Source organism: Polypterus senegalus, chromosome 10 (genome assembly GCF_016835505.1).
Source record: "Polypterus senegalus isolate Bchr_013 chromosome 10, ASM1683550v1, whole genome shotgun sequence".
NCBI lineage: Eukaryota > Metazoa > Chordata > Cladistia > Polypteriformes > Polypteridae > Polypterus > Polypterus senegalus.
Window position 1 is genome coordinate 61,714,008 of NC_053163.1, and position 23,021 is coordinate 61,737,028.

A 23,021-nucleotide genomic window follows, 5' to 3' on the forward strand; every position below is an offset into this window, starting at 1 on the left:
CTTAACAAAATGAAGCACTTACCTGTCAAAAATACGAGCTTCCTTTAGAACATTTCCAAGGTTTATATAAGCATCTAAGAAATTTGGATCTAGGGTCACAGCCTGGTAAAAAATACATATAAAAATGTAATGGTCACCTAGACATTCTAACCTACCAAGATGTCTTTTTTCAGTTGAGCATCTGCACTTTGACTACAAATATTCTTGTCTAGAAAGAAGAATTTGTAGTGCAAGTGAAAGCTGTACTTTTTCTACTTAATAAACTGTGACCTTAATATCACAGATATGAACCAGTTCAAATTTAATTACAAAGCAAGGTACACCATACATTTTGACTGCTCAAAAACACTTAAACCCAAGTATGACAATTATTAAATCTAGGTTAGCACCTGAGACTGCAATTTTCTCTAAACATGTTTTTACAGTTGTAGAGACATACTATTTATCTTTTCCTTCTACTAATCAAAATAAGACACTTCCATTTCTGTATTATAGCTTAATTTCCCTGATAATGTGCAAATCTATTGCTTTTGCTGTATCACAATTTAGGGCATAATCTAGGTAAATAACACATTTAAATTTCAAATGTAAAAAGGTTTATGAGTTTTGGTGAATTCTTCTGGAACAGTGACATTAACAGTAGGAGACTCAAATAAAGCCAGCACTTCACAGCCACAAAAATTTCCTCCTTCTAGGACAATGGTCAAGAAAAATCAATTACAAGTTTGCAAACCCAAGTCTCATCCAACCTAATTATTCAGGCTTCTGACTGCAAAAAATAACGTTATACAATTTTTCCCATCAAACTACCAATTTGAAACTTTACCAGAAAAAGGAATTCTTGGCATACTATCTTTAATAGTCTCCTGTCATTGAACCATGGCTGGGGACTTTGACAGACATAAACACTTAACTATCCCAAGGAGGCTTCCATTCTGCACCACAAACCTAAATCTTAGCGGCAGCTTCAATTACCAGCTATAAAAGCTTACTTTAAAATTCTGAAATACTGAACTGTGACACAAGGGATTAAAAATATAAGTGTAAACTTTTTTACAATATTTTAAATACTGAAATTTTGATGAAATGAAATAATCGCAGCTGTTATTAAATTATTAAAGTACACAGAAGAAAAATGTACTAACATCCAACTTGGGTGAAACAAGGCATAGAAGTATGAATAATTGTCGTAAAACATTCAAGTGTGCTCAACAACAGCAGTCTACTACATACAGTAGTCTACTACATACAGTTAGGTCCATAAATATTTGGACAGAGACATCATTTTCCTAATTTTGGTTCTGTACATTACCACAATGAATTTTAAATGAAACAACTCAGATGCAGTTGAAGTGCAAACTTTCAGCTTTAATTCAGTGGGTTGAACAAAAAGATTGCATAAAAATGTGAGGCAACTGAAGCATTTTTGATTAATTTCCTTTTCTTTGCGCTAATGCGATCTTTTAGTCGTCGACGTTTCATTTATAACGTATTGTCCTTTATATGCTTTATATGCACTGAGACCCCTGTATCTGTGTGTGCTGCGTGCCTTTACATTACTGATTTTTTTTTTTTTTGCTGGCTGTGCTCTGATATTGCTTGTAAGTAGGGCATGTCTTGCAAGAATGTCATGTTCTATATCCTAGCGAGATGCTCCGTGGCCATTTTCTTTCGTCTTGCGGGTCTTTTATTTGTCTTCCGTGATCTTAACGCGAAGATCACGTATTGTCTCCTAGTCATTCCATCCCACAGGATTTTTTTTTTTTTTTTTATAATAGATATTAACATATTTAGAAAAAAATTTTTTTTTCAGTTTATACAATACCTAGGTAGAATTATCTGCCATTTCAAATTAACCAACATGCTGAAACACATATGCTGGCTAAGGCATCCATAACTAATCATGCACTGTGAATAATCTCAAGTAGCATACATTAACTCCAGAGGCCTTCTCTACACCTCAAAGCCAAATAACTTTTCATTAGGTAACTGCATACTCCAGTGAAGCTGGAATAATGTATCCTTGCATCAACTTGTGTAGAATAGATCTGCCTTAACCGAATAACAGGTAACAATTTTGTTAGTAATAATTTGAATATGAATAAAAAGTTAATATAGCCAAAAATCAAAATTAAAAGACTGGAAATTAAAAATGTTGTTACTGCTTTACTCTCCTCTATTACATAATAAATCACTTCTAGTTACCTTTTCAAAATGATGAATGGCAAGCCAGATTTCCCCTTGGGCATTGAAGACGCAGCCAAGATTACTCCAGGCAACTGCAAAATTAGGTTGAGTCTCAATAGCTTTCAGATAGCAGGCCTTTATTGGTTTAATAATGAAATCAGAGGACAGGGCAAGGAACAAAATGAAAGGTGTAGATTGTCAAAAAAAAAAAAATCAAGAAACAAAAAGATTGAATAAAAGGAAAGAAAATAGACAACTATTAGTGTTCATTCTCAAAACATTCAAAAAGTGAACCTGCAGTATAGGCTGGCAAGCGCATGATACTGCCGCGCTAAGCCGCTTGCTTTTTCCTACGCTGCGCTGATCCGACCCACACCCAGGCACAGTCATTCATTCTTCAGTTAAATGTTGAGCCCCAAATCAAAAGCTCACTTTTGAAAGCAGATGGTAAACTAATTAGTTTTTGATGGTTCCTTATTTCAATAGTTTTATAAATGTAACGGAATATTAAAAATTTGATAGACTTGTTCCGAATTAGTATTAAAAAATACTTTTACAGAAAACTTGCTTAATGTTGAAGTCTCAATAACATTGTCATACTGATGACAATATATATCAAACTTCAAACAGAAGACTCAAAATAATGGAAATTAGGTGTTAGAATGATGGCAATGTATACCAAACCTCAAATGCAATTTCTGTGCAAAGGTAAAAGTCCCTGCAAAGCTAGCGCAAAATTAACGCTTGCGCATTCGCCGCTTGCTTGCTGCAGAGAGACTGCTTCGCCAGCGCATTTATTGGTTTATTAAGTAAACCATGGACAGTAAGCAAAAACTCCATACTAGACAGGCACATAAAAACATTCTATTAAAGAAAAAACACAGTAGGGCCAGCGTCTCAATAAGAGACAGCACCCATTAAAATCAGTGCAGTAAAAAACACTGTGCTTTAATTACTACCAAATGTTGGTGGTGAATATTTATCTGTGACAATTTCAGTTCCATCTGGGAACAGTGCCAGACATAATGCTAGTCGGAGATTGCATTTCCAGTCTACAGTTTACAACACATAACTCAGCAAGCGCATGCCGTGCGCAAACTTCGCTGCGCAGCCTTTGCGCTACTGCAGGCTCACAATGCATCATCAGCTCAGCAGAACGCTGCATGTCCAAATAAAGAAGAAAAAAAAGGATAAATAATTAACAAGCAGAAGAGTTAGAAGGGTCTTGTTGCTTTTTATGTATAATGTTTAACGTTATTGCCAATTAAATCTATATTTTTTTAATGTATAAAAATGTCGCTGAAATTTTATCTTAAAGTATAATTATTACTTTTTCTCTTGAAGTCACAAGATACATGAATTTAGACATGGAGTGAAGTGTTTATTGTTTTGTTTTGGTGGCAGTTACAAACCCGTTACCATATTTTTCGACTTTGTCAGGGGGCGGCCGCAGCTGGAAGAGGAGGTGAGGATTGATGTTGCCCTAGAGTTCCATTCAGCGCTGCACCTACGCTGGTATAGTTTCACCCACCTGAAACCTTCTAAATAACAATATCAGTGATGAAAAAATCAAGAGAGACAAAATAAGAAAACAAAAGCGTTAGTAAGAGTATGCAAATAGTACATTCTCTTTTTGGAATATACAGAAAAAAATTTCAAACACTGTGCGAGTTTTGCAATTGCCCTGTCATGCAAAATTTTCTAATTTTTTTTTTTTTTCTATCTCCCCCCACCCCAAAAAAATAAACAGAACACAAAATAAAAAAACCAAAATGCTTAAGGGGGGATAGAAGGTATGGGAGGGAAGAAAGGCTTTCTTGCTGTCATTTATACATATATAAATTTACACTTTTAAAAAGAATGAAGAGGTTAAGTTGGCTTGATCTTCTCAAATGAACTGATCACAAGTGCTTAATAATAATAAATCATGAATGTCTAAAAATAAACAAGTCAATGGACCTTACAGCTTTCTTTAATCCCTGCTTTTCTCTGTCTTGAATTCCTGAATCCTGACCAATGGATAGAAATCTTGAGCATTTAATTCTGAATCTAGATTCCTCCACAGATCTGAAATAAAGAAGTCAGCGCTTGCTGCATGCGCACCCTCTCACTATCCCAGCCACTATAGCGTGCTGTGAAGTGCAAAATGGTGTTAGCTGTCTGCTTGATACAATGAGAAAGGGCATAACCATTTGAAGAGTAAACCTAAAGTGAGAAATAAAGTAAATAGAAACATAAAAAGGGATGTTTGAAGCAGCTTAAAAAATGAGAAAACAATTTATTTAGGGAAAATCTAAAAAAAACATTCCCTTCATGGTCTATATTACTGAAAATAAGTGTTCCTAAAATGTATAAAACAAGTTGATATAAAGAGGGACAGGTAGGACACTGCAAACACCACTTTTTCAATCTTAGAAATAAAGGTGGTTAAAAGTTAAAAAGAATACTGTCTCTCATTGCATATTACAACAAAAAATAAAAGTACTACTGTTTAAAGGGACAAATATATCTTGCCTTCTCAGACACTTAGCAGTGTGCCTGGCTCAACAAACAAACAGACAGCTACTCTGTGTGCACACTCCACTCTTCCTAAGCTAGCGCGCGGGGCTTGGAACATTAGATGAAGAGGGTCATGGGCAGGCAGACAGCCGCAAGCTCCTCCCTGTTCTTCACCCCTGTGGCACATCATAAGATGGCTTGTAACCAGGGAAGAAAAAGAAAAATAAATAAATAAAAAGGGAATGAGGAAAAGGTGGGAAGATGGGAAGTAAAAACATAACAGAAAAAACACAAATAAAAATGGATATTTCCATTGTGATCTCTTATGTCCAATCAATAGGCCAAAAAAAGCCTAATTTTAGTTTTATTAGTTCAAAGAAAACAATACTTCAAAAAAAAAAAAAAAAAGAAACAGAAACAAGAAAAAAATGTCTTAAAACTAATGTCAAAAGGCTAGAAGCCATCTTATTTGTTAAATAGCAAATATTACTATCTTTCAGTCCATTTTTATAAGACCAAGCCAAACAATTACCTTCTGAGATTTTTTAAGCATTTTTTCTCCTAGTTAACAATAAAATAAATTAGCAGCCTTTCTTCCTAAATAGTAGGTTGCTGACACAAGTGTCAGCCATAAAGACTAACTAAAATGGCTGGAATGAGACTAGATTTTGAAATGGAAGGATGGTGGAGGAGAGTTTTGTAATACTTTTCTTTAAAAAAAATTCATAAAAATAAAAAGTAACATGTAATTAAAAATAATGAACTGTCAAATTCACAACTAAAAAGTAAACATTTAGTTCATTCAAACCTCCCAACTATAATTTTTTACAGAGGGGATCAAAAAAGAAAAAAAAAATGTAAACAGCAAAGCAGCTGTAGAAAAGATTAAAAATATATAAAATAAAACGGGTTGTGTGAAAAAATTTTGTGATTTCCACCAGGGCCCCTTTTTGAATTGTTTAGCAATAAAAAAAGCAAAAACCTCAAAGTTCATCCTGTGGTAAACCCTCAAACGCAATTGACCAACATTTGCCAAGATTTACCAAATAGCTTATGTATAACCACCCACCCCCTCGGGCAGCACAATTAATTACTATCTAAAATGGACATACCTTAGCTTCCTCAAGGCGACCCAGGGCTTTAAGGAGATTCCCCAGGTCACTGCGCACACAGTACAAATCCTATATGGAATTAAAAATAAATAAATAAATAAATAAACTATTTCCAAGCATTTCCTCTTTGCACATTAAACAAGCAAAGCAACAGTTAGGGTCTCACATTACACCATAGAACTAGTACCCTTTAAAAGAGAATTTCTTGCATGATACCTTGGTAAAGTGATAAAATAAAGCAAAAAATCCAAGCTTCCTTTTGTTTACTCCTTTCTAAATGACTCTTTAAGATAACCAGAAAGTAGTCAGTGTCCTTTGACAGAACATTACTACATGATAAATATGCTATACTTCTCCTATAATATATTGCCAAGTCGGGGTTCAGTATAAATTCCTAATTTAAAAAAAAAACAAAAAAAAACAACACCCAAAGGAAAAAAAAAAACGACCACGTAAAACAGGGCTAAAAAAAAGTGTCACAAACATTTATTCATACTGTTAATAAACATTACTTCTCCAAGACATATCCATAATCTTAAAGAAGCACTGCCCATAGAATCACAAACAATGAAGCTAACTTCTAGATGTACTTTGTACATGACTGCACCTACAAGAATTAATATATTTTGTTTGAACTCTAAGAAACTCAGTGAATATATACAATTACAGAATAATCTTAATATTTGAATAATTAAAGATACATGTTAAACTAGACGTGTCACCAAAAACTAATATAATTAGTAGGCAGTGTAGAATAGTGATTTGGACCTAGTGCGTTTAAATCCTGCTGCTGACACCGTGTGACCATGAGCACACAGAACTTTACCTGCCTGTGCTCCAAATGAAAAACAAAATGTAACAACGTGTTTCTCAACTGTTGTAAGTCACCTTAGAAAAAGGCGTCAGTCAAATAAGTAGTAACAATAATATTAGGTCACTGGAGCTGCTTACTCTGGAACATACCATATACAATTGCACTTGAGTAAAACATTCCTTAATTAAACCATGTACTGCTTTTCCTAGTGACTTGGCTTTAAATGATGGTAAAAGCAAAATAAAAAAAAAAATTGACAGGAAAGTGTATTCTTTTGAATTGAAATGGATAATCCATATTCTTTTGAATTTAAGTGGATAATCTATCGGGATAATGTAATATTTGGGTATATATTATTATTAAATGAAAATGCTTTTAATTTGTTTACTATATTCACTCAAGTAATTTTTTTTGTATGTTCACGCTTGAATTATTTTTTTTTTGCCATTGGCAGACAATAGTTCTAACAATAACCAGGTTTCCATCCAAGGAGTTTTTGCGAAAAAATATTTAGCGCTTCAAATTTTTTTTACCGATATAGCTGATGGAAATGCTAACTATCGATAAAATGTTGTAAATGTCGACATAATATTTTTCAGTTTAACTTTAGCGCATAAATTCCATATCAATACTTCAGATGTCGCAAAAACTACATTGGAAACACTTTTTGACGGAAAAAAGGGCTTTAACGCAAATAAATGTGTCACATGATACATTTATCACGTGCATATATGAGAAATTCTCTCATTAATATTAACTTCAGTTTTTTTTTTATTAAACGTCGTTATTTTGTATTAATTCAAATTTCAGTTTTAATTAAAAACCTTAAGGGAAGCAGGTTACAGGACTAATTCAGTTGTTATCGCACTGAGAAGGGATGTTGAAAGGTAGGCTCACCTGTACAGATCCGATGCTTCAAACACAGCTGCATCATGGGCACTTCCAGGAGTGCCAATGCAAATGTCTCGTATCATGCACCTGTCATCAACAAGGGCCTGGAGAACAATAGATGGCCACCCTTTGCGATTAAGGTAAGCTCTAGGGCTATCAGACAAGCAACTGCTTCATTCTGCTGTCGTCTTCAGATATTATGTACAATTCCAATTATTTGTGAAACTGAAATAACAGTAAGCTGGCAAATTTCAAAAAACTGTCTGAATAATCTCTCCATTTCTTTGTTTAGTGGAGGGGGTGTAACGTGGAAAACAAAAGGTAGATAATTTGTGACATACACAAAATTATGTATGGAAACGGCTCAAGGGCAGATTTTTTTTCGCGATACAACAAAACTTATGCGACAGTTCGTTTTGGGGGGATGACGTCATCACGCACACCATTTTATCGATAAAAAGCCAGTTGGATGGAAACAAGCTGGAGACAGCAAATTTCACACTTTTTTTAACGTATATTCTGTTTGTCGATAACAAAACGTCGCAAAAAACTGGATGGAAACTTGGAAAATGAATCGTGTTGTGTTTTACTTATTACAAACAACATTGGCGTTTACAAGCTGCAGATTTAGGCGGTTCATGTAATGAAATTGAACTTTTTAGTTTTTTTCTCTAGCACTTGGAGTGGAAGAAAATAGCTGCTGGTACTATGTTTTGAAGGCTTAAACAACTGGAGGTCACCATTTAAAGTCCACAGATACTAAAGTATATAGTAAAGAATTTTGGCAAGCAAGAGGGTGGAGCATCACCATTCAAAGTGGGCAGACGTGCATGTAACAGATTACGTCCGTTTTTTTGCTGTGCAGGACATTGCAGTCATCTGCCCACCCTGTTAGTTAGTGCTTCTATGACTTATGCTGCATCCTTTGTGTGAACTGTTAAGTGCAGAACAGAGCATGCAAGTTAAAACAATATTGATTTCCACAAAAAAAACAAACAAAAAAAAACGTTTTATTCTTATTTTATTTATCTACTCATATTTATATATATTTATATATATACATATACATACATATACATATATATATATATACACATATATATATACACATATATAAATATATATATATACATATATATATATATATACATATATATATATATATATATATATATATATATATATATATATTGTGGTCCCCGGCCGGGGCTGGAGTCGGAGCCGCTGCGGCTCAAGGAATCGCCGCAACCACAACGCGGCGAAGAGGCACGTCTCCGCACTCGGAGCAGGGGAGGCAAGATGGCCGCGGGCGGAAGTCCCGCCCGCTGACAGGCACGGATTGGCGGTGTGTCTTGCGTGCCCGCCGATGATTGGATAGAGGCGGGCCCAAGGAACGCCAGTCTCGTGCCAAACCGAGACCCGATTGGGCCAGAGGGAGTGGCCCAGAGGAGGCAGGCGTCGCGTGGAGCTGATGGACAGGGAAGCCCACCGACACCTGTCTCTCTCTCCACCAGCGGCTCGGCGGTGTCGGAGGAGTCCTTCGCCCGCCGAGCCGTCTTTAGAGGAATTGTTACGTGTTCTCGCCGCTCAGTGTGAGCAGCTGACGGGGAAAGGCGGTCGCGTCGGAGAGACGCCGCGTGAGACGGAGGATCGGCGCGGCGCTGGAACCGGAGGCCGGCAGAACACGGCGGGGGTGGTGAGTATTACCGTCCCCGTAAAGCAAGTGGGGGTTTGCGAACATGGCTGTGACCGTCACGGACGATCAGCTCAAAGTAAGCAACCTCCCGACAGCAGACGCCGCGGTGCAGACGGCTAGCGAGGCGAGGAGCTCGAACATGCAGGGGCCGGTAGGATCGGGGCTGCTGAGTGCCCTGGGTCCTAGCGCCCTGCGCTCCAAGTCCGCGGCTGTCACCTGTCGCTCTGCCGGGACGCAGACGGGGCTGGTTTTGAGGTTTCGCTATGCTCAGACCCAGACCGTCAGCGTCCAGAAAAGAAGGAGGAACCGGCGTGAATGCCGGTTCCTCCGATAGGAGAGGACGCGGCGCTGGGTGCGCGCGTCCGGAGAAAGGCTGTCCTCTGTGCGGGCAGAGGAAGTCCCCTGGGCGGCTGGGCGAGCTGCCTGTGAGAGCGTGCCGCGACGAGCGGACGGGCACGGAACCAGCGGCGGAGGACTTCAGCAGGCAAGTCGGGGCTGTCGGAAGGGGCGGAGCACTGCGGGTACGGAGACCGGCAGGCGCCGGGTGAGTGTCCTGGCAGTGCTTCTGGCCCTCTTTTTCCTTTTTCCACAGGTCCGAAGCCCCGACGAGCGCTGAGGACGACGTCGTCAGGGACCTGCCCTCCTGAAACGGGCCGCTCTGCGGGAGAGCTCCACGCCGGGAGGCCAATAGTGACCCAGCTGGGGGGGACAACGGGGGCGAGAGCGGCGCGAGCCAGAGGGGCACGCTTGCGCGCCGGCGGGTGCGAAGAAAGATGTCCCAGGGTGCCATGATGGACCCTGGGGACATAGTAGGACCCTCTCCGGGGACGTGCTGCCCTTTCGGGTTATGCCGTTCGGACCCACGTGTCCTCGCTAGCGGAGGGGCACTGTGGTCCCCGGCCGGGATGCCCAGGAGGACGAGAGGAGGGCCTGTGCCTCCTCCACACCGCGAGGGGGCGTCCGTCCTGGTTTTGTTGGGAGCCACGGGTCGAGGGCATGGAAGCCCTACCCTGTAGGGGCCCGTGGTTACCGCCAGGCGGCGCCCCGATGCCGGTTGATCCCATGCAGTCGCCGGCCGGAGCTGGAGCCCGGCCGGGACGCCTTGGAGGACGAGAGGAGGGCTTGTGCCTCCTCCACACCGCGAGGGGGCGTCCGTCCTGGTTCTGTTGGGGACCACGGGTACAGGGCATGGAAGCCCAGCCCTGTAGGGGCCCGTGGTCACCGCCAAGCGGCGCTCCGATGCCGGTTTATCCCGTACGGTCCGCGGCTGGGGCTGGAGCCTGGCCGGGACACCTTGGAGGACGTGAGGAGGGCGAGTGCCTCCTCCAGACAGAGTGGGGCGTCCGTCCTGGTTAGGCAGGGGCCTCGGGTACAGGGCTTTGAAGCCCAGCCCTGTAGGGACCCGTGGCCACCGCCAGGCGGCGCCCCGGTGCCTAATTATCCCGGGAAGTCCAAAGATATACGCTGTGCTTTGCATATACATTTGCAAGTGCCAGTACAGAAGTGACATATTAGTGTGAAAAGAGAGTAGATTGGAGTAATAGCTTTGAGCATCACAACAATTTCTGTTGCTGGGTAATGTGCAATTTAAGAGCCGGGGGGAGGTCTCCATTGGGATTTACAGCACCCCCATGTTACTTTTAGTTTTGCAACTCGGGGGAGCTGGAGGTTGACAGAGCTAAATGGTTAACCAACATTTGAGTCAGTACTAAGAGTGCTGGTAGTAATCAGCGTGTTAACCACAGAGCTTTGCATCTTCTCTGAGCTGCATTGAACTTTTTTCTTAACATTGTCATGTCTCTTTTTCCCCACCCAGAACATACACCAGCTTTGGCCATCTGTATTACCTTCTGTTGAATTCTTCTTGTTTTTTCTGTGACATCATGAAATTTATATCAACATGTAAAAGCATTTCTGAGATTTTTGTTTAGTTGGTTAGTTTCCTGGGGGGTTCTAAAGGAACACCCCAGGTGGTTGGTTTAGCTGGCAGAACAAGTGTTTGAATGGGCTGGGAGGCATATTAGCAAGTGACAGCAAACAATCCAACTTCATGCTTTTAACAAGTTTGTAAATCACTTGGAAATTTACCAATTACTTTTGAATTAACATTTTATAACCTTTTAAATACTTTTAAAACATTACCATTTTAACTAGAATATCATATAACAATTTAAATCTGCATTAGGAAATTTCCCTTGTCCAAAATCATTTCATGCAGAGAAACTAATTTATTTTCATTTTAAAAGTGTTTTCTGGGCAGTATTTACACTACATGGCAGATCAGCTTATATTTGGAAGCAGATAAATATAGGTTGGTTTGGAAGCATCTTGAATGAAACTTTGACGAAATTTGTTGGGAATCACATAATAGTACTACATATTACCATACTAAAAAGATAAAATGCCACTTTTGAGGTAGGAATATAATAACATACCATAAAATCAAAGAGATGGTGTTTACAGTGATCGTGCAAGACATGTAACCAATCAATGTAGTTAACAGTAAAGGCTGTCAGTGACAAAAAAATCTGGCACATTTCACACAATAAATATTAAAATGTTAAACTATTAAAACAAATTCTTGCAATGCATAAATAAAGACTTTTCAGGGAAAATGTGTTATTACTAAACAGAGAGTCTGTTTAGTGATTAACAATTATTAATTGGTCTGAAGAAGTCAACTAGCAATTAGGAAATGTGAACAAAATGCATATCACTTGTCAAGATAACCGAACTTAAGATTTTAAATGCACACCTCTACTGAACACATTATTTCAAAATTCACCTGTTAAGTTACTGGCAATAGACTAGATTACTAAGAGAAACTAATATTATTTAAAGCTAATGCATATTAAACAGGACAACGAGACTAAATTACTACTGTCTACTTAAGAACCTCATTGTAGGCTAAACAGCATGGGTAGCTGGTCTAGATATAAAATAAAGATGAAACGAATTGCTGTATAACCGCTTTGAAAGTTACAAATGCAGCTGATTGAAAATACTCACCGTATTGTACTGGAGAGCTGAAACGTAAGCTTGTACAGCACCTTCCATGTCACCTGCTGCCACCAGTGCAGCCGCCAGGTTAATGTATCCATCGATAAAATCGGGCTTTAGCCGTAAAGCATGTCGATAATGTTCAATGGCTTCTTGCAACTGACCCCTCTCCTTGTATACATTTCCCAAGTTAGAATATGCTTCAGCTAGCATTGGATTCTGCTTAATAGCCAGAGTGCTAAAATGTGCAGATCTGAAACAAATGAAATGATATAAATCAAGAAAAACACTTTCCTATTTGATCGAAACATTTAAGTAAACTGTAGCCAAAACTAAATGCCCCTTGTGTGAGAGAATAAAAACATTACAGAGAAAATATGGTTTAGGTGAGCAACACTTACTGTTTTAACTTAAAACCCATGCAGAGCGGGGGTAGTGCTAATGATGAAACTTAAATTTAAATTAAGGGCATCTTAATTTTAAAATATTTCAATTATCTCCATTTCCACTAGGAAAACGGGGAACAGTAAGAAAATTACCAGAAAATAATATTTCTTACCGGTCTAAGCGACGACACTGGAAGTGAATGGAAGACAGCAGCAAGAGGACACCGGTATTGTCCGGTTCTTGCCTCCAAAGCTGCATGCAGTGACGTTCTGCTGCCTCAAAATCACCAGACTGATATTCTCGGTGTGCCAGTTCTGCCAGCCCTTGGAAGGAAAGCATACGTTTCGTTGGTTCTGGAGAAGTCACCAACACATCCAAGGGGGAAAACAACATGTTAAAGAATGAGGGAAAAAAAAATGAGAAAAAGGGGAATGCAAATCAAAAAAACACAAACAAATGAGATGAAATTAATTTAAAACAAACATGGAGTTAAAATAAATAAATAAATAAGAAAACAGATGACTGGAAACATGCAACACAACTACATAAAACACCTGAATACTTATTTTGTGTAAACAAAACTATATGGCCTTGGAATATCAAAAGATACTGTAGATAGAAAACATATCTTTGAAAGCTACTAAAATGTGTACAATATTTTAAAATGACAATACAGCGGAACCTCGAGATACGATCACCTCTGTATATGAGAAATTCAAGATAAGAGGAAAGTATGAGCGAAAAATTTGGATCTAAATACGAGCATTGGCTTGCGTAAAGAGCCACGAGCCAGGCTGTGGGTATGCGTGATGCGTTTCCCGATCTGCCTCGACTCGGGGATTCACCCAAGCTGACGCTGCCCGCCCGTCAGCTCACTCAGTGTTCCTTTTTTCCCGCAGCGTGACGATCTACGCGTTTGTGCGCTTGTGATTTCATTGTTTTTTTTTTTTTGCATTTAACGTGAAAATAATTATTCCACGATGCCTCTGAAGAAGACTGTTGCCTCAGATAGTGCTGCAAAGAAAAACAAGGAAGCCATGGCCATTGAAATTAAGAAAGAAATCATAGATGAACATGAGTGTGGTGTAAGAGTAAAGCAACCTGCAACTAAAAGAAAGTTAAGTGATTCTGACCCAGAACCTGCTTCAAGTGGGGTAAAAATTCCCAAGAAGAGAGAGCCTTCCTGAATCAGAGGGGGACTCTCCTTCCCCACAGTAACCCGTTTTATTTACCAGTGTTATTTATTAAAGGTAAACTTTAATTACTTTAATTAAAGGTAAACTACAGTATATATTATTTATCAGTGTTATTTGTTAGGAAAATTGATTTTTATATTGATATTTTTGGGGGTGTGGAATGGATTAACTGGATTTCCATTATTTTCATTGGGGAAGTTTTGTTCTAGATACAAGAAATTCACAATACGAGCTCAGTGCTGGAACGAATTAAACTCGTATCTAGGGGTTCCACTGTACAGTACTTTCCAGTATTTAAACTTTAACATACTCCTCAGGAAAATATTGTAATATTTTGTGGGTTTTCTCTTTGGTGACTAAATATTCTCTGACCAAAAAAAACAACATTAAAACCTTAAAAGGGCACTCATGTTGACAGTTTGCCTTTACTCAAATACCTGCACAAAAGAAAACAATATAGTGATCTAATCTGCAGGCCAAAAAAATATCTGGTCCACTGCGTGACAAGCTGAATTAGGTACACCTAAGGTCTGCTTCAATCAGGATTTTTTTTTAGGGCAGGTGCTCAATACCGATTTCATGTTATAGACAGGCCAACAACGATGACAATTCTGATTTTGCTTTTTCTTTATCCCTTTAAAGGAAGCTAAAAGTTACACTAAAGTTCTGCATAACCAGACATGTAGAAGCCTTATGTTTTACTTTAAGCTGTTAACTTTTGTAGTTTTATAATTAAAACTATATACCACAGGTGCTATCTGTTCGTTTTTACTAACAAAATGAAATTCCGTAGGCTTATTTTTCAGTGACCACAAAAATACTAAAACTCTCTTAAAAACATACTTTAACTTGTAAAATATGTACAGAAAATATGTATTCATTACAGGACAGAAAAGCAAAATACTTCCCATAATTAAAAGCTACCATACTGTTTAACTGCTTCTTAATGTACTTACTGAAAACAAAGCATATATATATATATATATTTTTTTTTTAAAAAGGTAGTTTTCACTATTTGTCTTAAAAAATACAGTGGGGTAAATAGAGTTAAGTATTGAACGCGTCAACATATTTTTCAGTAAATATATTTCCAGAGAGGCTACTCACATTAAATTCTCACCAGACATTATATTTGTGGATTTCTTGAGTTAATAATAAAGAAATCACAACACTAAAAGCCACATATAAAGGTATGTGTAACAAAGTGGACACAATGAAAAAGCATTGAACACACTAATTTAAAATTTAGTGGAGAAGCCTTTGTTTGTAATGACAGCTTCAAGACACTTCCTGTATGAAGAAAGCAAACGCCTGCAGTGCTCAGGTATGATTTTGACCTGTTCTTCTAAAATGACTGTCTTTAAATCTAGAAGATTCTGGGGAGCTCTCTTGTAAACCCTGATCTTTAGTTCCTTCCACAAAAGATCAATTGGATTTAAGTTGGTTGGCTGACTGGTTGGATTGTTGTCCTGCTGAAAGGTCCACCTATGTCACATTCTCATCTACTTGTGAATGGCAGCAGATTAATTTCAAGAGTCTCTCAGTATATGGCCTTTGTTCATTGTTCCATCAATTACATGAAGTCTGCCAGTACCACGAGATGAGAAACAGCTCCACACCATAATGCTTCCACCATCAAACTTCACTGTTGGTATAGTGTTTTTTGGGTGATGTGCAGTGCCATTTCTCTTCCAAACACTGTTTGTAGACGACAGACAAAATGTTCAAATTTGGTCTCGTCTAACAAGACTACATTATCCCAGTATTTCATAGGCTTGTCCAAATGCTGTGCTGCAACAAGCTTCAACATGCTTTTCTTATGTAATGGAGTCTTGAGAGGAGAGCATGCATAGAGGCTAGAACGATTGAGTGCACTGCCCATTGTTTTCTCTGTAACAATTGTACCTGCTGCCCTCAAGTCTTTCTAGAACAGTTTCTAAGTGGCCCTTGGGCTACTCTTCTGACTCCCAAATCTTGCGAGGAGCTCCTGTGCATGGCCAGTTCATGGTGGAGTTACATTCCCTCCATTTGTGGATAATGGCCCCAATGGAGCTTTGCGGAAGATTCAGAAATTTTGAAATATGTCCGTTACCAGTTCCATCCACTGATATGGTTTGCAACAATCTGACTGCTAAGATAGGAGGTGGAATTACTTTCTAACTACTTAAGGATTTCAAATGGTTCCTTGCCTTGGTGATCTGCTTTGTCTTAGTGTGTTCAAAACCTTTTTCCTGTGTCATTCAGCTTTATTACACATACCTTTATTTATGGCCTTAAATGTTGTGATTTTTTTATATTTGTAGATTTCTTCAGTTAATAAAAATGTCTGGTGAATTAACTGATATTGTCTGTTAAACAATGTTTAAATATAAATGCTCTTACATGTTTTAATCATTTGTAATCATTAATTGATAAGTTTATTTACTGTTAAAGTACCTTTACTATATTTATAAAGGTGATTTTTTAACACAGTGTTCTAGTTTGACATTTCTAATTATTGAAGTGTAATTATAAATATGGCTTGCTAATTTAATTATGCATTGCTTGTTTCTTACCAAAACTTATACTGTATGACAAAAAGTAAATACAGGTAGTCCCCAGGTTACGGACATCCAACCTACGACATAAGAACGGGGCCGTAGCTGCGACGCATGCGCCTCAGCAACTGCTGCTCTGTCATCTTTGGCCTGGGGACGCTGCAAGTGGTGGCTTTGGCATTCTGTTGCTAGTACAGTGTAGTGATCCTCGGGTGGCTGCCGGCGGCAAGCGATTTCACTGCCCGCCCACCACACATGGCTGCGCCATTCATTCTCGGTGGGCGGCTGGTGATGCTGCAAGCAGTGACCCGGTTGTGGCTGAACGGGGCGTTGAGGGGTAGCATTGTAGTGTGCCTCGGACGGCTGCAGGCAGCATATTGTAGTGGAGGGGACTGTGAGGTGGGCTGGTGATGAACCCCCCCTCGCCGCCCCCAATCATTCTCAATAGCAAGCCTGCTTGTACTGTTATGCATATAGCAAGAAGTTGTCTCTTGTCAGTACATCAGATGTGTTGATGACAGGTGCCTTCCTGCTGCGATAGCATGTACAGTGCTTTGTAGAAGAGCTCATCTTAACCTTTTGTCTTCACCTTTCAAGAATATCTCTGAAAAACAACTCTGATGCAAGTGCTGGTGATACAGTAAAGAAGAGAAAAAACATCACCATTGAAAATAAAATAGAAATAATAAAAAGGTCAGAGAGGGGTGAAACTACATCATTCATTGGCAGAGCACTTGGTTACAGTCAGTCAACAATAGCATTTATTAAAATAATGTACCTGTTACGACTTGCATACAAATTCAACTTAAGTACAAACCTACAGTCCCTATCTCGTATGTAACCCGGGGACTGCCTGTAATAAACAGTACAAACCCTTATAAAAGCTGCAAATTTATCAAATGTTCCTAAGATTTTAATGAAGATAACAAAGCTAACATTCTTAATAAGGTTGCAAGTAAAATGGAGAAAATTTCCTATTAAGCCTATTGTTTACTAAGCATCAATTTCTCATTAATCTTTTCTTTTTCTAATTGAAAATGCAAGTTACTGCAGGTAACACAAGTTCAGAAACTGTCCAAACTCAGGTAACCAGTGTCCATTTTACTTAAAAGGACAAAATAAAAAGGTCTCAATTCATTGAAGCAGCTTTTCTTGCTATTTGTTTAATTGTACAGGAAAGCTCCTTAGATATCTTTTTCTCAGTTTATTACCTAATTTTCTTTAATGTAAAGGCTAATAATCCAACATCTTCCGGTTCTCTTTCTGGTAAAGTCTGCCTTGCTGCAACTACCATAATACCTCACATAAAGGAAAACCACAAGTAAATTACCGTAAATTTTAACGAAGAAGGTACTGAAAAAAACAGATTCAGTATTTTGAAGTGAAAAATCATCTGATTAAACTAGAAGACTATCAATCAAAGCATCACTAAATACTATCCTTAATAGAATAATGATTAATACACCAGGTTTACAAAGTACCAGACTGAATGTGGAGTGTCTAGTCTTTGAAGGGGAAACTGAAGACAGAGAGTGTCTTGGATTTTTAGGGTGACATTGAGCAAAACATATACAGGGCACTGTGAAAAATGATTGCCCATTATGAGGCAAGTAATTTAAAATATACATTTGAAAAATGCACACTTTAATAATTAAAAAAGCAAAGAGTAAATCAAAAACCCAGCTCGACAGGATTCTACTCAAATCCCTACCGTTTCATTGCCTGTCACCTACCAGAAGGCCAGCAACACACTTTAATCATTAATAAGGACATGAGTATTCTGGGAAGAAATGGGTTTAACACTTTCGAGGTGTAATTTACCTGAAATGGAAGTTTTACAAAATGAACAAAAAGTCTGTCAAACAATGATAGCTTTAGTACAGTACCTAAAAAACACTCTCTTTTTTTTCTTCCACAGGACGTCTTAGTTTTTGATAACTGGCAACTGTGATGAATGAATATAAAAACTACAGGAGTTGTACAAAAAAAAAAAAATGTGAAAAAGTTCACAATAGAGAACTTTTCCACAATTGCTTTCATAATATTTGGAGACTCAAATACTGAAAATCCTCTGAATTATGTACAAACAAAGAAAATGCAATAAACATGTTTTATAATGTACACACTTTACAGATGAGCAGCAGCAGCAGCTACCACACTAAAAGATGGTTTAATGTTAAATATCATCAAATTGACAAAACTATTCAAAATCATCACAAAGTTTTATTCAAAGACAAATATCACATGGCATCTGCTGTGAGGCAAACCAATGTCCTAATGTCATCAAATCATATCGCCACTGCAATAAAAAGACCATTAAAACAGGGGAAACTTGGAAAGAAACGTTACAAGGTGTACCACATAAGCATGCTACCGAACAATGCAAGTTGTCACAATACAGCATTTCACTTACACCAGTCAATCCATCACGAAAATTAAGAATTATCATGGAGGAGATATCCCTGTAGTTACTTAGGTTAGTTGAACTTAAAGACACGAGACAGGGAAGGAAAACCAGGAAAGTGTATAAAAGCAATAATTTTGTCCAGCATACAATAAAGAGAATACTCACTCAGCTGACATAATTAATGTACTGAAACTAATACTTTACAATCACATCAATACTTAAAATGTGTTTCTGTCTTGACCAAGTAAGAAAATCTGGATTTAGGCTAAAAATACCTTTTGAATTAAGAATCAAGGGCTGAAGAAAACATATTATTTGCATCATCCTATTACTAAAAACCTAAGTATCACATTCAAGCACTTTGTTACAGGCTAGGCTAGATAAGATTCAACACCTGTACAGTAAAATAGAGAATAATGCATGGTGATGAAATTGAAAATCCCACACAAAAAGAAAAAATAATAAGAAGAAAGAAACCACCAAATACACCATTCCTACAGAAGAAAAATTTTAAACTGTACACTCATTGCTAAATAGAAATTTATATACTTTTCTGTATGAGCAAATAAAGACGACGATTTGTTTTGTAACTTCTGCTAATATACCATAGCATTTTCTAAGTCCACTTCATCTTCAACAGGGTTGCAGGTGCTGAAGCCTATCCCAGCAAGCATAGGGCACCAAGCAGGAGCAACCCCTAGACAGCACACCAGTCCAGCTCAGTGTGAACACACTCACAGACACGCACACATCACTCACACACACACACGTGACAAATTAGAATTGCCAATGCACCTAATCTGCATGTCTTTGGACTGTGGGAAGAAACCAGAGCACCTGGTCGAAACCGACACGGACAGAGGAAAAACATGCACATTTCACCCATGAAGGACCAGGATGTAAACCCTAGTATCCTTGCAGCAACCAGTGCGCCGCCCCTTCTTCTAAAATATTGTGTAACAAAGGAAAGGTGCATGAAATTAACAAGAAAAAAACTAGCAGAAACCTTAGGAAGAAACTTAAAATATGGTGCAAAATAAGAACTTAAGGATTTGGCGCTATTCTTGAAGTTCTCCATATACATGCTGCATGAAAATGCCAATCTCTTAACAGAAAGTTGCAAACATGTGGACAAAATAAGGAATAAATACTTAATTTATAATAACACATTGCATGTTATAAATTCATTGTAATAACAAGTTGGTAGAGGTTTAATGGATGACAATGTTACTTATCCCCATGGTCAATTTATTATATGGTTGTTAAATACGATAAAAACACTCAATACCTTTGCTTCTCAATAGTATGTCAAATTACAGAAGATGTTAAAACTCGATAAAAAGAACCTCCCAAAATGTCTTACTACAGTTTCAAGAAAAAAGAAATGGGCATAACAGGCTTGAAAATCGCAGTGACGCAAAATAAAATGCCGCTGTACAATTAATGTAGTCGCACAATTAAAACTTTTAATGAAAATTACCTGCATATTAAATGAAATTATTTGTATTTCTTTAATGTATCTTAATACAGTTAGTTCTATTAGTATTTGGACAGTGATTCAATTTTTGTAATTTTGTCTCTGTGCACCACCACAATGGATTTGAAATGAAGCAATCAAGTTGCGATTGAAGTCTAGACTTACAGTTTTAATTTCAAGAGGTTTAACAAAAACATTTTATAAATCATTTAAAAAAGACAGCCATTTTTATGCATAGTCCCCTCATTTTCAACGGCTCAACAGTATTTGGACACACTAATGTAATCAGGATATATAATACATTCAGAATATTATAAGCATCATATTCAATACTTAAATGAAAAGTCCTTTCCAGTTAATGACTGTTGCTTTGCCCGGGCTTTACTACAACTGTCTTCAGGTGCTGCTTGCTCACTGGACTTTCTGCCTTCATTTTAGTCTTCAGCAAGTGAAATGCATGTCCAGTTGGGTTGAAATCAGTTGACTGACTTGGCCATTGAAGAATATTCCAATTTTTTGCTTTCAAAAGCACTTGGTTTGCTTCAAGTGTTGGGCTCATTGTCCATCTGTACTGTGAAACACTGTTCTATCAGTTTTACAGTGTTTGTCTGAATTTGAGCAGACAGTATAGACCTATACACTTCAGAAATCATCCCATTATTTCTGTCAGCAGTTTAGATCCTCAAACAATAGTGACCCCAGTTCCACTGGCAGTCACGCATGCCCATGCCATAACAGTGCCTTTATCTCATTACACAGAAGATGTGGTAGTATGCTACAATGAGAAGTTCTTTCTCTTCTCCATGCTCTTCTATATGATATCGATCTTAGTTTCATTTGTCCAAAGAAAACTGTTCCAAAATTGGACAGTTTTTTTGTATTAAATATTTTTGGTAAAGTCTAATCTGTCTTTCGTATGTTTGAGGGAACAAGTGATTTGCACCTTGTGGTAAAGCCTTTGTATTTACGTTCATGAAGTCTTCTCTTGATTGGAGAGTGATAGGCTTAGCTCCCAGAGAATGTTCTTGGTTTGGCTAAATGTTTTGAAAGGGGTTATACTTTGCAAAGGAAAGAATTTTGCCATCTTTCAGCACAGCTGTCTTCCATGGTTGCCCGGGCTGGCCTTCTGGTGTCGATCAGTTCATCAGTGTGATTCTTCTCTTTACAAATGTACCAGGATGGTTGATTTGACAGCTCCTGGCATTTCTACTATGTCGGTGATGGGTCTGTTTAATTTTTGCTGCCTAAAAATGCCGTGTTTTTACTTGCATGGACAGTGTTTGGACCTCACATTCAGAGTTCACAGAGATAGCTTCCAAATGCAAATTCCACACTTGGAAAGAAATGTTGACCTTCTACCTGCTTAATAGTTAATGAAATAATGAAGGACCTGCTCACACCTGGCTAAAGAACAGCTTGTCAGTCAATTGTCCCAATACTTTATGAGTCCTTATAAATGGGGGAACATGTATATAAACAGCTGTCTTTCTAAACGGCTCATATCTTTGTTAAACTCTTTCAATTAATGCTGAAAGCCTACACTTCAATCACAATTTCTTCATTTCAAATCCATTCCCGTGGCATACATAACCAAAATTTAGAAAATTGTGTCACTGTCAAAATACTTATTGACCTAACTGTATTTCTCTATAAAGAAAAAAAAAAACTGATGACTTTCTACTATAAAAGTGTTTTATAAAACACTTGCCTAGACATACTAAATCACTCTCATTGGTTTATTGAACAGTTTTGTGCAACAAACATTTTGAATAAGCAGTGAAGCACTAATCAGTCAAAAGCACAAAATAAAATATTTTTTTTTGTCTTTAAAATGATATGAAGAGGAAAAAGAAGGCATTACTGATTTGACTATTTATTCAGCCAAAGGCTTAAAAACACCAGCTGATTTACACTGGTCATTCAAGAAAATCTCTTTATTTTTTTTAAATAACAATATCTCAAACAAATGTCCACAAAGGTCCTGTGTTGGGAAATTTTCATTTTAAAAGTAACTTTGGTAAAATATTCATTACTGCAATATCACAGTATCAACACATGGGTGGTTATGGATGCCAACTGTACAACAGTACTATAGCAGCCAGCATATTACCCTGAAGATAAGTGGGGCTGGATGGGTGATGGCCAGCAAAAAGTCACAGAGATAAATTGAACTACAGTGCATCTGGAAAGTATTCAGAGCGCATTACTTTTTCCACATTTTGTTTTGTTACAGCATTATTCAAAAATGGATTAAATTAATTTCTTTCCTCAGAATTCTACACACAACACCCCATAATGACATGAAAAAAGTTTACTTGAGGTTTTTGCAAATTTATTAAAAATAAAAAAACTGAGAAATCACATGTACATAAGTATTCACAGCCTTTGCCCAATACTTGGTCGATGCACCTTTAGCAGCAATTACAGCCTTAAGTCCTTTTAAATATGATGATGCAAGCTTGGCACACCTATCCCTGGCCAGTTTCGCCCATTCCTCTTTGCAGCACCTCTCAGGTTCCATCAGGTTGGATGGGAAGCATTGGTGCACAGCCATTTTAAGATCTCTCCAGAGATGTTCAATTGGATTCAAGACTGAGCTCTGGCTGGGCCACTGAAGGACATTCACAGAATTGTCCTGAAGCCACTCCTTTGATAACTTGGCTGTGTGCTTCGGGTGGTTGTCCTGCTGAAAGTTGAACCGTCACCCCAGTCTGAGGTCATGAGCACTCTGGAGCAGGTTTTCATCCAGGATGTCTCTGTACATTGCTGCAGTCATCTTTCCCTTTATCCTGACTAGTCCCCCAGTTCCTGCCGCTAT

At 38.2% G+C, this 23,021-nt stretch overlaps 1 protein-coding gene across 3 annotated transcripts in view; it reads right to left on the minus strand.

Annotated features, from left to right (window-relative positions):
* The window catches only part of ogt.1 (O-linked N-acetylglucosamine (GlcNAc) transferase, tandem duplicate 1), a 50,681-nt gene that overhangs the window by 19,508 nt on the left and 8,152 nt on the right, over positions 1-23,021 (minus strand). For 2 of the 3 annotated variants that reach the window (XM_039765835.1, XM_039765837.1), the window contains exons 2-6: positions 12,759-12,939; positions 12,209-12,452; positions 5,799-5,867; positions 2,206-2,322; positions 23-102 (exon numbers count right to left, since the gene is read on the minus strand). In XM_039765835.1, coding sequence (XP_039621769.1) covers positions 23-102; positions 2,206-2,322; positions 5,799-5,867; positions 12,209-12,452; positions 12,759-12,939 — 691 coding nt within the window. The remainder of the gene's footprint in view (positions 1-22; positions 103-2,205; positions 2,323-5,798; positions 5,868-12,208; positions 12,453-12,758; positions 12,940-23,021) is intronic. The other variant, XM_039765836.1, reaches the window with a different exon arrangement.